The sequence below is a fragment of the Rissa tridactyla genome, chromosome 1 (assembly GCF_028500815.1).
Source record: "Rissa tridactyla isolate bRisTri1 chromosome 1, bRisTri1.patW.cur.20221130, whole genome shotgun sequence".
Lineage (NCBI taxonomy): Eukaryota > Metazoa > Chordata > Aves > Charadriiformes > Laridae > Rissa > Rissa tridactyla.
This window is the reverse complement of record NC_071466.1, coordinates 148419782-148434831: the sequence shown is the minus strand read 5'-3', so window position 1 is coordinate 148434831 and position 15050 is coordinate 148419782. Positions and strand designations below refer to the sequence as shown.

The following is a 15050-nucleotide window of genomic DNA, read 5'->3' as shown; positions in this document are numbered from 1 at the left end:
CACAGAAAACATACAAATCCCAAAAATTCCAAAGTAAATTAATGATCCTGTGCCCTCTGTTTTCTTTATGAGGCTTTCCAAAGTCTGCCTCTTGTTTGTTTTCACTCACTTAGAGCCCAAGTAAGGTCAGATTGACAGTCATTTTAAGTTGCGCAGGTGAGGAATACCAAAATCTAAATTAGTGTGTTTCTTTTCCTCTTCAGAGGTTAAAGTGAGATTTTTTGCATTACTTTTTGTCATACTATTGCACACAAGATTTAGCCACAAAACAGATGTGACAAAATTGCCAAGCTGCATTTTGATTTCATGGGCCAAAACAAAATTTATGATAAGAAAAAATCTGTCATACAAGTAGTGGGACCTTCCCTGTAGCATATAAAGTTTTCTGAGTGCTCCAGAACACATACGCTATAGGCTCTATATAGGCTCCTCTAAAACAAAATTCTGTACCTGCCATACCATGGCTTTCTCGTGTAACTTATGACATAATTTGGTCATTCCTGCAGGTTGTTTTGATACACGGACAATGTTTTCTATTGCATGCAAAGGGCATATTCAAAATTATATTTAAGTCCTATTTTTATTTTCACTGAGGTTTCCTTTTAGTTTGTTTTTTTTGTTTGTTTTTTTTTCTCAGCCAATATAATACAATTGATATCTGCTTATCTAAATAACTGTTCTGAATTTTCTTCCTCTGCATAAGTCTTTACTTTCCATTTTATTTACTAAATAAAAAGGAGATATGGATATACCAAACCCGTTCTTTCCGGTGCTACACTGCAGTTGTATGCAGGAGGCATACTAATTTTCCCAGACTATAAAAAGTTATTGTAGGTATTTTTCTCCATAAGACCTCTTTGTTCACAAAACCTGTCCTGTTCTTATGAGTCTCAATTTTCAGAGAATGGACACTGAGTGCACAGTGATATCCAAAAGGGATTTTGTGGAAAGTGTACTTTTTACTGTGGTTTTTAACTTGCCTTCCTCTGGAAATTAGGTTTACACAATTACATAATTCTGGTCCTCAGCTTCAACAGATCTTAAGCCTGTTGGACCATTTCATCCTGCTTTAGCAGAGTGCCAGGCTGCTCTGAGTTAATATGTTCCAACCACTTAGGGAAAATTGCTGGCAAGGTACGGAAGAGAACACTGTTTTGGGCCTGTCACTAAGGGAAGTGAAGGAATAACTCAGCTCTCAGCATTTACATGACACAGAGGGCTGGCAGGCAGTACTATATGTAAGTTTGAGCAAAACCTAAGATATTTTCTTTGCGCAGTCAGAACAGTTATGGATATTAGAGGAACTTAAGTGAGAAGGGTAAGCTAGCAGGTGGGGTGAGGGTTAGAGAAGCTGAGAAATAGGTGACATAGGATAAATCTGAGAGTCCCGTGAACAGTTTTAGGAAAACAATAGAAGAGATCTGGAGAGATTACTTCTGTACATGGGATGCAGAGTGCACTGGTAGGGAGACGGAAGGTATGTGGATGTTCTGGTTTGAGGTAAAACAGAACCAACTTTCTGTTCAGTAATTTTCCTTCTTAGCTAAGCCTCTTCCAGTTCTCTGAAATTAACAGCATATTGTGCAGAAAACTGTTTGTTCTCAGAGTGATAAGACCTATAGTTAATGCCAAAGAACAGTATGCAGAGAGGCTCTTGCTTATTGCTATAACAACCAAGGTCAGCTAACTTTGTTATTTGCCCCATTGGAGGGTTGGGAATGGAAAAGCATAGAGGGGTCCCACCTGCAGGGAGGAGCAGACAGGACAGGTAACCCAAAACTGACCAAGAGGGTATCCCATTCCATCTGCCCCATGCTCACTATAAAAGCTGAGGGATCAAAGGGTCAGCCCTCTTTCTTCAATGGCCAATGTCCGAGGAGGACCCTGTGTGTTCATCTGCCTTTGATCCTGATCTGTGCATTCCTGATTCCAGCTCCGGAATCCAGTTCCCATCCATCACTGAGTCCAGTCTGGGACTTTCGCATTGCCTGCCAGTGACATCATCTTGGGAGCTTGATACAGTTTTGTATATATTGTATCTATTTCATTATTTCCATTTTATTTTGTTATTGATGTTTCATTGAAGTAGTTTAGTTCCTTCTAAACTCGCAAATCTCTTTATCTCTCCTCCTCCACCCCTTGGAGCAAGAGGTGGGGAGACCATCTGTCGTCCATCATTGGCCAATCTGGCCTAAACCACGACAGATTTATTGGTGCCCAACGTGGAGCTATATGGACACAGGACAGACACAAAAATTAAAAAATCTATGTTAAACCAGTGGAAGGACATCAGCAGAAGATTCACTGGGTGGAGCTTTGGGAGTCGCATTGTGAAGCACAGTCATATTTCTGCCAAACAGTTATCTAAAACAGCTTAGGGAATCAAGAATATATCTAACATGGCTTGGAAATAGTATATGTGGAGAATTGCTTATAATCAGCCTATTCCCATGAGAAAAATGTTTTTTCAAATGAAGATGCAAATGGTGTGACCAAGAGGGTAGATTAACCACTTCCTGCATGTTTTTAATTCCTCCAGGAAGGGGCCCAAAGCTCCTATACAGCAAAAAATCATATGTTTTGTATACTAATGTTTAGAATGACTTTTCATTAAAGTATACTCTGAGTGAACAATCAATGTATTCATTTTGAAAGACTTCAGTCCTGTTTGAGATCTAACAAATGGGTATTCTTTGCAGAGATCAGTGTGGAGATTTACAGGCTAGAAAGAAAAGTAGTAAACTGCAGTATGATAAGCCTGAGATGAATTCAATTTTAAATTTAGGCCATCTGGCTGGCGCTTCCTCTAAGCATGAAACAAACTTACTAGTTTTTAATAGCAATGCAGACAGTATACAGACAGTGCACTGCTCCAGGTAAATAATAGAGCAATAGCAGGACACCAAGCTAAGTGAGGATCAACTCCAAGGACAGAATATAATCAAACCAATTTCAAACGGTATGGTGACGATGAGATACTTCCAGCAATAGCTTAGCCCAAGTCCAAATCTGTACTATAAATGAGCATTCATAATGACACAGACACAAACAGAATTTATACTAACTAGTAATTTTCTTTACTCCTCCTGTAGTTGTAAAACTATACCTCAATACAACGTCCAGGATGAGAAGCAGAATATGTAACAATGAGAGAATTATGGGGGGATCTGAGTACATTTAAATTCTTTCACTCAACAGACAGCACTGAGTAGCCAAATTCACACGATCTCCCTAGTCATTGTTTCTCACATTAACTTAACAGTGTCTCACTGACAGTATGGTGTAGGTCAGGGTGGGGACAGCAAATAGTAAGAAATTTTGGCTTGGGGATGTCCTCCACCACTTGTGATCAGGGCCACAGAGGTGGGAACAGCAATCTCTCAGAAGGAGCATCATCCCTCAGTTTTCATTAAGTTCTATAATTGTAGGAGAGTATCTGGGGATGCACTAGGAAGTTAAACAATAAATAATATTCATGTGCATGATTGATTGGAAATAGCACACTGTTAAAAGCAGTTCTGAGAAGGTAACTTGAAACAGAAGATATTTTGGTAGCTGAGAAAGGAAGCAAGTGAAAAGGAAGCCTGGAGCAGGGATGCACATAAGCTCCAGGGCCCTACAGGCAAAGTGAAATCTGTGCCTATCTCCGTAGGAGCGTGTATTGTAATCTAACAAGGTGAGACCGTACACTTCACTTACCATATATTTGCCTACGGCACACTGCCCTGCTCACCCCACAGTCTCCCTTAGGTGACTTTGGTATAGAATCAGAATGAAAGACAGAATATATATGCGGATGCAAAAAATATTGTTCTCTACTTTACCTAAGGCTGAAGAAGCTATAGCAGACTGACGAAGAAAAATATACCACAACTGAGAATCTTTTAAACTGAAGAACAAAAAACGTGAAGGCTAGATTGCCTCTAACGCCATTAAAAAGAGGAAAGTGCTTACAGATGAGGGGTTTTTCAAAGCCTACTGAGTAGAAAAGTCATGCTTATTTTTGACAATTGCAAATTAAAAAATAACTTGAAATGAAGAGAAATGGAAGTTATTGTTATTTCATTGCTCAGGAACAAATATTCTTTGTACTGGAAATTAAGATGCTAAATTTACTTTGCATCTATAGAGTCAACGCTGTCCGGGAGCATTTGAGTGCTTCTTTGCAGTAGCATACCATAATCTGGGAATTCTTGGCACCATTATTAATTGTTGTGCCCACATCTCCTGCATCTGTACCGCTCCAGTCACACAAAACCATTGAAAACCCACAGATCCTTCAGGTGAGGCTTCCATTACTGGGTAAACATTCCTAAATCACACATATATATCTTTCTATTACCTTTTCTAACTCAATGCTATAGGGCAAACTTAGGAAATAGCAAATGCAATTGCATTCCAACAATTCCCATCTTTAGCTAAACAGGCAGCTGCTTCTATTCCCGTGCTAACTATGAAGTACCTATAAAGAGTGTTAGACTTCAGCTGAAAAATAAGGTTTGTTTTGAAAACAGAGAAATGATTTTAAAAGGGAAAAAAGGAAAAGAAGAAGGACAAAAAAAAAAAAAAGAAGAAGAAGCAGCTACCATTCCCATTTTCTCTTACAAATGTGCTCTATTTACACCTTAGCTACAGCTGACAAATAAACATGGAGGTTATGGAATTTGATTAATACAGCATGCAAAAGAAAGTAATCTATTTTCGTTTTCTTGAAAGGTGTATTGCAAATTTTTTTTTGGCTGTACAATGCTTAATGCATAGTATGCTCGCTTTTACCTCAAAACCTAAGGTAACATAGTCAACATAATAATTTCAGCTTAAACAGAAAGGCAGTAAAATATGAATTACCATTTAAACTCTCCTTACAGACACCCACAGGTAAATATCATAGAATTATTAATTAAAAAAGTGATCATATATGGAAAAAAACAAGAAATTTCTGGTTTAGATGTTGAAAGTTTTTTATATATGTGCTTTTGCTAAACTGTTTCCTAGGATAAAATCATGTTTTGTTTAGTCTTAGGGCTAAATACAAGGCTTACAGTAATACAAAATAAGGTTCAAAACTTAAATGTTTTTTATTGTTCTAACTAGTATTTTTCTTATTATCAAACAGGAAGAAAAAAGGTAGTTTAAAGAAATTAATGAATTTTAATAAATTGGGATATTTGGGATAAGATATAGCTATTTAACAGAAAGCAATGTTTGTTTTAATTAAGGCCTAGTTGTAGCTAATTACAAATATGAATAGATGAAAATAATATTTCCCTTAGTTATTCTATATCAGAATTCCTGGATTCCAGGGTGTAAAATTACTAGGATATGTAGACTGAGGAAGAAGGTTAGATAACACAAAATGAATGTGATGCCACTGAGGGAAGATATGTGACTTATATAACACAAAAAAATACTATAGGAAAGAATATCTGTATATTGTATCTGCATCTGTATAGTCTCTGCAAAGCCTGGAATGCAACAGTCTCTGCAAACGTACATACCCATTTGACATCCCACATTCCAGAACTCTTGAGGATTATAATTTGAAGAGGTTGCTCTTGTTCCTTTGGGGTAGATTCTTGTAATGAATCTCGTAGTATGTGAAACAAACTCTTTAGCTGAAAAACAGAATGATAAAACCTTGGTAAGAAAAAATATTAATAAAGAGACCGTATTTGAATACATAATAATAAAAATATAATAATATGATCCAGCAATTTTATTAGGTTTTTTTTTACACTATCAGTATATCATATCAATGTATTTATATTTTAGGACATTTCTATGCATGTTGACATTAGTATATGGGCTACTCTGAGATATGGCTGAAATCCTATTTTAAAACGTTAAAGTAGTATTTCTAGAACCTTAAATAGTGTTTCTGTCTATAGTGCAGACTTTTGTTAAAGGTTCAATAACCAAGAACCATTCCTTCACCGAGATATTCTGTTTCGTCACCTCTTTGTTAGGTAACTGTATGATTTTTGTACTAAAGCCCACTGTGTTCTCATGGAAAATTGGAAAGACACAAACCAAGAAATTGATCAAAACGCCCACTCATTCTTTTATAGTTCAATAGGAAAAAAAATCCTCCCAAGATGATCTTAGCTTGATTGCTGTTTTGAAGTTTAAATAAAATGACTGAAGAATCTCAAGACAAGTGAGCAGCGCATTTCTAAAAGACACTTAATTGGTTCCTTTATAATCTTCAGAAGATGTTAACTATTCATGTGAGTTGATTTTCTTCCTTCTAGCAGTGTTTCCTTGTACTAAGCAGATGTGGAAAACTTCAAATCACTTCTATCTACACTATTGCTGTTTAGTAACTAAACGTAAAGCTTTAAATTTCCGGGACCATCACTCTGATCCTTTCCATCTCCCCCCCGTCCCTTTTTTTTATATAGAACTTTTTTTATACTCATTAGATAGAACATGTAGTTCAATAGATGACCAGAGAGGACTCTGACTACGGACAACTGGCAAAAGCCTACTTATTTTGATGCCGTTCAGCACCATTCACCTAACCAATCATTGAATCCTCTCCACAACGTGGTGGATGGCACCTGGGCTGGCCCTGAATGAATGCTCCTGTGGCATCATTCCCATGGTCAGTTATCTCTGTTCTTAACACTCCCTTACGGCTGCTGGCAGACAGAGTTAAAACAGCAGAGGCTGCACTGTATTGGCTGCACCAAATGGAGACACTCCAACACAGAATGAGTTTTGAATAATCCAACTTTTCTGGTATGAAAGATTTGGTCCAATGGAGCAAACTGCCTGCTATGGGGTATATTCATTTCATCAATGCACATCCCCTTATCTGCAGTTGTCATCAAAGCCAAGGATACTGCATGACCAACTCCAGTGAGTACTACAGACCATACATGGAGAGGTGAAATCTATTTCACACATTGTCAAGTACTGACTGTAACTTCTAAATTATTTGATGCCGGAAAGAATGAATCAAAAGCTGTTCATACATTTTTTGTACTATGTTAATAATTGTTCTTATGAAAATACATGTAATTAAAGCAAAGCTGGGTTTCAATTTTCCTCACAAAACCAACTGAAATATAAAAATGTGGTGCAAATGACAAGATAGTTCTAAAACAACGTTATAAATACGACCGAATAAAATTGGACAGCATGTGTTTCCTAAAATTTTAACCCTTACAATGCATAAACAGTGAACCATAGCAACATTGTAACTTTTATGTGATTAAATAAAAAAAAATACCTGAATGTTTTACAAATTTTCGTGCTTGAGTCTCTCCAATTGAATTATTTTCATAGCACTTTTGATTAGCTAGGGAATGCTCAAAGCTCACAAACTTCTCAGATTTGGTATAAATCACGAGGTCTGACAACGCAAGGGCAATTTTTGTCTTCTTCATCTAATAATCATAATATAAAATAATGGAAGAATAAAAAAATCACAATAACACATATTTCATTATCATTATTAGCAATTCAAAAGAAACTATCATTTTGGATTCATAAATCATGGGAAAAAGTGTCACAATTAGTTAATATTTTAGCTAAGATATGAATTTTGATAGTGAGAGTTGATCCGGTCAGAGACAACTAAGGTTATTGTCTCTATGTTCACATAGCAATTGTAGGGTAAATGGATAGATGCTTCCAATGCTTCCTAGCACAGTGATCTGTTGGACAGCTTTATCATTTCCCTGCTTCTGAGACCAGTATGTAAATTAACATAATTTTTCATGGCTCTTAACATTGCACACTTAAAATATATGTCCAACTTCATATTCCTAAGCAGATAAATTACTAGAAAAGAATACTGGTAAGAAGTACTTGGAGGGGGAAAAAAAAAAAAAAAAGAGCGGGAGAATCTGTACATCAATAGCACAAACTCAACTACAAAATACAGAATAACACAATATTTTACCCTGCCAAGAAAATCAATCATAGTTATATCCCTCCAAGCATTGCTCTGAAGTTAGGAAAACTCTGTTCCTCTTAATTAAGATGAAAAGTACTTTGGCCAAAGTCTTTGTTTAGTCTTGTTCCATTATCAAAGCAAGCAAAGCAAAGGCTGCTCTACATTGAAGCAACTGAAATTTTACCAGGGTCTTATTTCTTAAACTGAGGTACTACGTGACTTGTGAGCTAATCGGTGGTGTTAGCCACCAAAGATCTGATGGTATTAATAATGTTTACATTCTATTAAAGCTTTTGAAGGCAAATTCTCATCTGAAAAAATAACAGGGATTGCCTGCTTGTGTCTCTTAAACTACGCAAAGTTCAAGTGCATTAATTGTTCTGGGGCTATGTCCCATGAGGAGCAATAGGAGTCTGCTGGCACAGAACTCCTGAATAATACAGCTCTCTGGACGTGAAAGGCAGTGACACAGCCAAAGCCAACAGCACCATTAGGTATCTTGGGTATGGGTTCAAATGCTCTCCCACCCTCCAACAGAGCAACAGAGCGGGACCTCAGAATAAATACTCCCACTTCAATAGAGTGGGGCCACAAAAACCATGCCTGTGAAACATGACCAGATACCTGTTGTTGCTGCTGTTGATCAAGATGAATGTGGTATATGTTCTGGTCTATAACATGATGTTACGAATATATGTGACCCTATTATCTGGAAGTTTGGCCTTCCCTGTTCAAAGAGGACTCCATTCTTTCCCAGAATTTTTCCTTACTATCTCTCCATATCAGATGGAAAGAAAAAGAAGCAAAGATTTTGGCCTTCAAATCACTTAAAGAAAAGAAACACAGAGGAAGAGACACTGCCTATCAGGAAAAACACTGAGCCCTGAGGAGCACTGCCAGTCTATCTGCATTCAGATAATCAGGGCACGATGTGCGAATGTGACTGGATACTGGGTGCTTCCTGCCTGCTGAAAAATTTTGAACAAAGCAGTTTGAACCCTGATGGAGCAGCAGATTTCCATGGCAGATAATCACTACTTAGTTAAAAAAATAGGTAAGTTTAATTTGACTATTAAGAAGAAAAATACATCCAATTTTTACACTCTCTTTCAGAAATAGTATTTAATTTTAAGTCTCTACATGATAAATGTAAAAATACCTTTTCTATTATAAGTGCTTAAAAATGTTTTAGTGTGGACAGAACTTTACACCTAATTTCATGCATAAATCCAGAAGAAAAGAAAATAGGGGAATGGCAACTCTTCAAAATTTCCCTGATAGACTGGTGGACTGTGGAAAGAAATATCTAACTGTCCTTCATCATCAGGAACTGCTGTCAGTGATCTCCTTGCATATCTCCAGGACCGCCTTGAGACCAACAAAGCAGTTGTGCAAGTTTATCTTAAATCTATTGTGGTATTGAGCACAAGAATTGAATGTGAAAAATGCAGGTGGAGTTTAGGATGGGAGCACAGGGAAGGGTTGATTTTAGTTGGATACTAAAGTGTGCTCCAGATTGGAGTGTCTTGTAAGAATCAGGAAAACTCCAAAACCTTGAACTAAAAAATATTATTTCAAAATATATTGCTCTAAGTAATTTTAAAGCCTACCTTTTAAATTTAGTCTCTATTTTAAGATAACATATTCCTTCTTTTTTTAAAAAAAAAAAAAAGCTGGCATACATCTATGTTTTTTAAATTCAATTGAGACAAAAGTTACCTTTGCCTTTTTTCGAGGCGGGGCTGGAGGTTTTTGTTCACTTTTTCTTTTTGAGGAATCATTTCTTGGGAAAAGAGGGGCTCTTTCATCACTCTCATCTTCATCAGACATATTTTCAAGGTCAGAAATTTCCCCTGTCTCACCATGACTGTCAAGATTTCTTCTGAGCATACCTTCCTCAATTGTTCCAACTTTTTTATTTTTTACAAGAATTTTGAATTTTAATGCCTGTAAAAAAGAAGTTAAACAGCAGTAACTAGAATTATTTATGGCGTAATTGTAGGTTTTCATATCTAGATATTGTTTAACCCACATTCAAAGCTGTTTATTAAGTATAATGAAGTAAGGTAACACAATGAAGTGAAGATAGATATTGGTGAGACAGAAGTCAAAAGCAAGAAAAAGAAACAGAATCTGATGATCAAAGCACACGATAGAATGTGAATATCTAACCCCATGACAAGAAAAAATTATCTCCACCACACAGATACACAGATGCTGAAACTGTGAGCAAGATTAAGATAGAAAGCTAAGTAAGTGTCAGAGGTGATGGCCAGGTAAATCATAGGAGATATATTTTTTTACTCTGCATTAATTCATTTTTATATATAGATTTACAGACATATATCTGATATTACTTTGAAATTTTCTTTAGCTATCATTGCAGCTGCTAGAAATTTGTTGCCCTATTTGATTAGTGCATTTGTGCTCAACTGTCTAGGGTATGTACCAAATTAAAAGTTTTGTTATGTCATTATACAGTGGATCCTACTGGTTTTACCTGGTCAGAGAAATTAACAGTTTGGTAATCTGTTGCCTAAGCCGTTTCTCTATTTTTAAATGGGTATGTTTCAACTTCCGTAATAAAAAATGTAGGAAAGAAATTCATTAAAGTTTGCAATTTCTAGTAAGATGGCTTTCATCTATGCATCTGAATCCTATGAGTAGAAATTTCTCTTAGATTTATGAAATAATAGTCACAGTAAAACAGCTATTACATAGCAGACGTTCATCTCTACCTCTCTACACAGGAACTACAAGTGAGTAACAGGACTTACTTAGGTTCCTGAATAAAGCAATCCGCAAAAATAGTCCTTAAGTTTCATATGCATTTGTGAAAAGGAAGACCATACTGCTGGGAAGGTTACAGAAACATGGAACAAATACTTACACATTAAATAAACGATAACTGAAATACTGTATTTTAAAGTATCTGTCAAGTAAATATGAAAAGCATGGATAATAGAACCATATATATAAAACCAAAGCTTTATAATAGAAACTAGAGCTGTGGACAAAGAAATAGACATTCCGTTTATTTACATTGTAGCTTCCATTGCTGATAGTCCCTTTTATCACTTCAGATCTTGTATTAGTATTTTGTCAATGTGGCAGTAGAATGAGATATCCTGTGCTTAATATCTATCAATGCCATTCTACTGTAAGATTTGATTAGTCTCTCTGCACTGGTGACTCAGAATAAGGAAGCCTTTTAACATTTCCTTCATTTCTTATTGATGCACTAAATTTTTTTTCTGTGATATTTTTAGAAGAGTTTCAATATGAGTAATGCTACTCATATTTTAAAGAGTTCTGAATTTTCCTTTGCGTATTCACAGTTCCCAATATTTAAAAGCAATTATATCTGCTTTTGGTCTTGTATTTTGCTATTCGTAGGTAAGATTTAATTCTACAAATTAAAAAAAAAAAGACCTACAAGGGAAGGAAAACCTTTCTATGGATATATTACTGCCTCCTACATGTAAACTTCGTTTAAGTAAAAAAAACTATAGTCTGTGGCATCACATAAAAATGGGCCATGAAGTTTTAAGTCAGATAGTTTCTAAATTTCTGTTTATGAACGGTTGGCAAGATGTAAATACCCTGAGGTAGGATAAACATTTCAAACATTTCTTTTTTCTTTTTTTTTTCTATAAAGATAACATTCTAAAATCACAGCTGTCTTTTCAAAAACAATTACAGAAAATACTCTAGCAAGAAGAAATTTTGCTATTTTTTGGCCAGAAGCAAATTACAATAATAGTTCACCCAAATGACTGAGAGATAACCATGAACTGAAAAAGACATACTACAGATATTAAGTCTGTGCTTCAAACAGATCTTCAAAAAAAAGTATGACAAATGTATTGTTACACAATCACTGACTACGTGAAATTTGAGTTCTTTAATTGGTAATCAGCAGCGCTAAACACGAGGCATATTTTGGTACAAATGCCTGATTCTTTTAAGCAGATAATGAGCTGGAAGTCTGAACATTCACTATAACTTCTCTTTTCTAGTTTAAATATAAAATACGGAATATTTTTAAAAATACTTGGTTACTATGTATTTATACATAAACTGTAAGCATACTAAAAAATTTAAATATGTAAAACACAGTAGATCTTCCCTAGAGCATAGTAGGACTTCAAGGCTGGCACAAGCAAGAGCTTCCAAGTACAATCAGTTGGAACAAATATTCAAATAATTAAATGAACAAAATTTAATTATCGTACTAAATAGGCATTCTGGTTAATGTGATGTACGACACAAATCAGAACAGCTGAAGTAATACAAGACTCCAAGACAAAATCACGAGCACTTTGGAATGGATCATGCAAGCCCACTTACTGACCAATTAAAGCAAAAAAGGACAAAATTCAGTCCTCAGAAATGTAGAGAACAAACCCTGGATTTGGGTCATGAGTATTAAAAAGAGAAGAGCTTCGCCTGTTTAAATTGAACATGTTCTTCTCTCTGCTTCTGTCCTGACCAACTGTAGGTGCTTAGTAAGAGGAATATCAAATCCTGAAAACATCGCTAAGGAACAAGATTAAAATCAGTTTAAAGTTTTACACCATTTTCTATTTCAAGAATTATATTACCGTCTTAAATACTGATACAGGGTAAAGATGTGACACCTTCCATGAAGTCTAACATAGGGGAAGATTTGGAGGCATTGACAGAATTTATCTTGAATGACAATAACAGGGCACTATTGTTAAGTACAACTGGTAAAAAAACCCCTACCACCAGCATTCTTCAATGATTCAAGAGAATCACGCTTAGTGAAAGTGTGAATGGATGTCTTTGTGGCAGCCTTATAAACCAGAGCCATTGAGATACTTCAAATCAATACTACCAGTAATGTCTGAGCTCTAGTTAAATAGATATTAATTGTATCAGGAGCACCCTTTTAGCTATCCCATAACAAGCTTTCATATGATACAGTTATCCAGTGAGAAGTCCCCTACATTGAAAATTCCAGTTCTGTGTTGTGCTCTGTAGTAGACACAAAATAGACACAAAATCTGTCTAAATGCCCTTTTATTAAAAATACAAAAAACCAAAACATGCCTAAAGAAGGAAACTGGGAGGGGTGGCATCGGCAGACTAATTTTCTGGATGAAGTGAAAACCTGACACAATCCTGGGTGAAACGTATGTGTTCTAAGAAACACTCCTTAAAAACAATTTTGCAAGGTGTTATTTCTCACTCATCTAACAGAAAGAGTCCCACTCAGGAACCAAACTTTAAAGATAGGATCAATTTGCTAATGGCTCAGAGGCTTGACTTATTATAACTGTTGGCAGTAAGGTTAGATCCGGTTGAAAACAGGACCCTTAGCTGGCAATGCCTCGTCCTGTTTTACCTGAGGACTCCATGGGATGTAAGAGAAATATGAAAACACATATGGTTGACTTTCCCAACCATGCAATCAAAAAGACATCTGACAGTAGTCTTGGAGAAAAGTTCTAGTGCAGATGATTTTGCATTTCTTAGAGACTTTTAAGGCTAAAAAATGGGGTGTAACTGATCTGCAAATACGTTGCAAATAACTGTTAACCAACCTGCTGCTCATGGTTCAAGAATGTAGCAACTCAGAGCCCCAGAGTAGCAAGGGCCAGCAGGTGAACAAGGTGATCGAGGAGCTGAGGATGACAGCAGGGCAGGCATGGGGCAATGATCGCACCAACTAGGGCAACAGTAAGACAAGTAGAGCAGGTCTGGCAGTGGTAGGCAAGTTCAGGAAGCAGTCCAGCGACTGCCAGACAAGTCACGAGGCAGGTCCAAAGTCAAACCAGGAAGCCATATCATATGCATACAGAATGGCTGAGTTTGGAAGGGACCCCTGGACACCACCTAGTCCAACCCCCTTGTTCAAAGCCAGGTCAATAAGAGTTAGGGCTGTGTCCAGTCAAGTTTTGAGTATCTCCAAGATGGAGACTCCATAATCTCTCTGGGCAACCTGCTCCAGTGCCTGACTACCTTCACAGTAAAAAATTCTTTTTCTCATGTTTAAACGGAATTTCTTGAATTTCACTTTGTTCCCACTGCCTATAGCCATTTCACTGTGCACCACTGAGAAAAGTCTGAGCCCAACCTAAAGAATACAGAAATTTTATGACAAACAATATTGATTTTCTTATTTTTGAGGTCGTCCCCAAGGCATGCTACATTTTCAACATCTTTCTTCTAATTTTTGTAAAGAATAGGTGCTATAGACAGATTGAAAGGCAAAACAGTGGACTGGAAATGTTTTTGACTTGCTAAGAAGCAAAGGTATTTCTGATGCAAAGACTTGGTCAAGACATTTGCATACACGACTCGTAGGTCAAAAAAATAGGAATGAATCTCATCACTGAAGCAACAGAATTAGATATGCTAAAGCAGTCTTGATCTTGAATTTCTGAGTGAAAATCTTCATGTCCTACTTTTTCAATAACAAAAAAATAAGACTATAACTCTATAGAGATATGAGAGAGGAAAATTTGGAGATGGTTAGACTGAAAACTGAATCTTATAGCCACAGGTTAATCAGACCACTAACCTTTTGTCAGATGTTAGAATCAGTAAGAAGCTATTTGTCAGAGATTACAGACGGCCAGGTATAACCAAGTTTTTAAAGTTTCTCAGTGAGACAGGTCTTTACAGAGAAAAGAAGAAAGTGCAGTAGCAATATGAATCTCTTAGACATATACTCAAATGTTATATCTAGATGTCAAAGACTGCGGTACTTGGTTCACCCAGACTGGTCCAATCTGTGAAAACAGTAACTATTCTGGGAAAACAGTAACTGCGTATGAGAAGCTCCTTGTATATTGAGTAGATATGGGTGAAGAAAAAGGTGAACAAGTAGTCCTGGCTATGGGGTTAGTTCATTTTCCCCCTAATAGTAGGATTTTAAATGCCCAGAGAGCATGGCGTTGTACTGGAGACCTTCTATGAATCTTTCTCAAGGAGGTTATTAAATAGGTCTTTTTATGTAGATAGCATGGCTTTAATAACTATGGGGAAACTTTGCAGATTGTGGCCAGAAGTGCTTCTGAACCACCACATCATAGTAATTGATCTTGCACCTGTGTGGTAAACATTGGAGATGACTCGTAAAATAACAGTAGTTGCCACTTCAGTTTCAGTTAACAAT

The 15050-nt window shown here is 36.4% G+C and overlaps 1 protein-coding gene across 1 annotated transcript in view; it reads right to left on the bottom strand.

Annotated features, from left to right (window-relative positions):
• Positions 1 to 15050, bottom strand: part of PLCZ1 (phospholipase C zeta 1) — a 49937-nt gene that overhangs the window by 19184 nt on the left and 15703 nt on the right. The window contains exons 7-9 of the mRNA XM_054225060.1: positions 9623 to 9850; positions 7235 to 7391; positions 5499 to 5615 (exon numbers count right to left, since the gene is read on the bottom strand). Of these exons, the coding sequence (XP_054081035.1) occupies positions 5499 to 5615; positions 7235 to 7391; positions 9623 to 9850 (502 nt within the window). The remainder of the gene's footprint in view (positions 1 to 5498; positions 5616 to 7234; positions 7392 to 9622; positions 9851 to 15050) is intronic.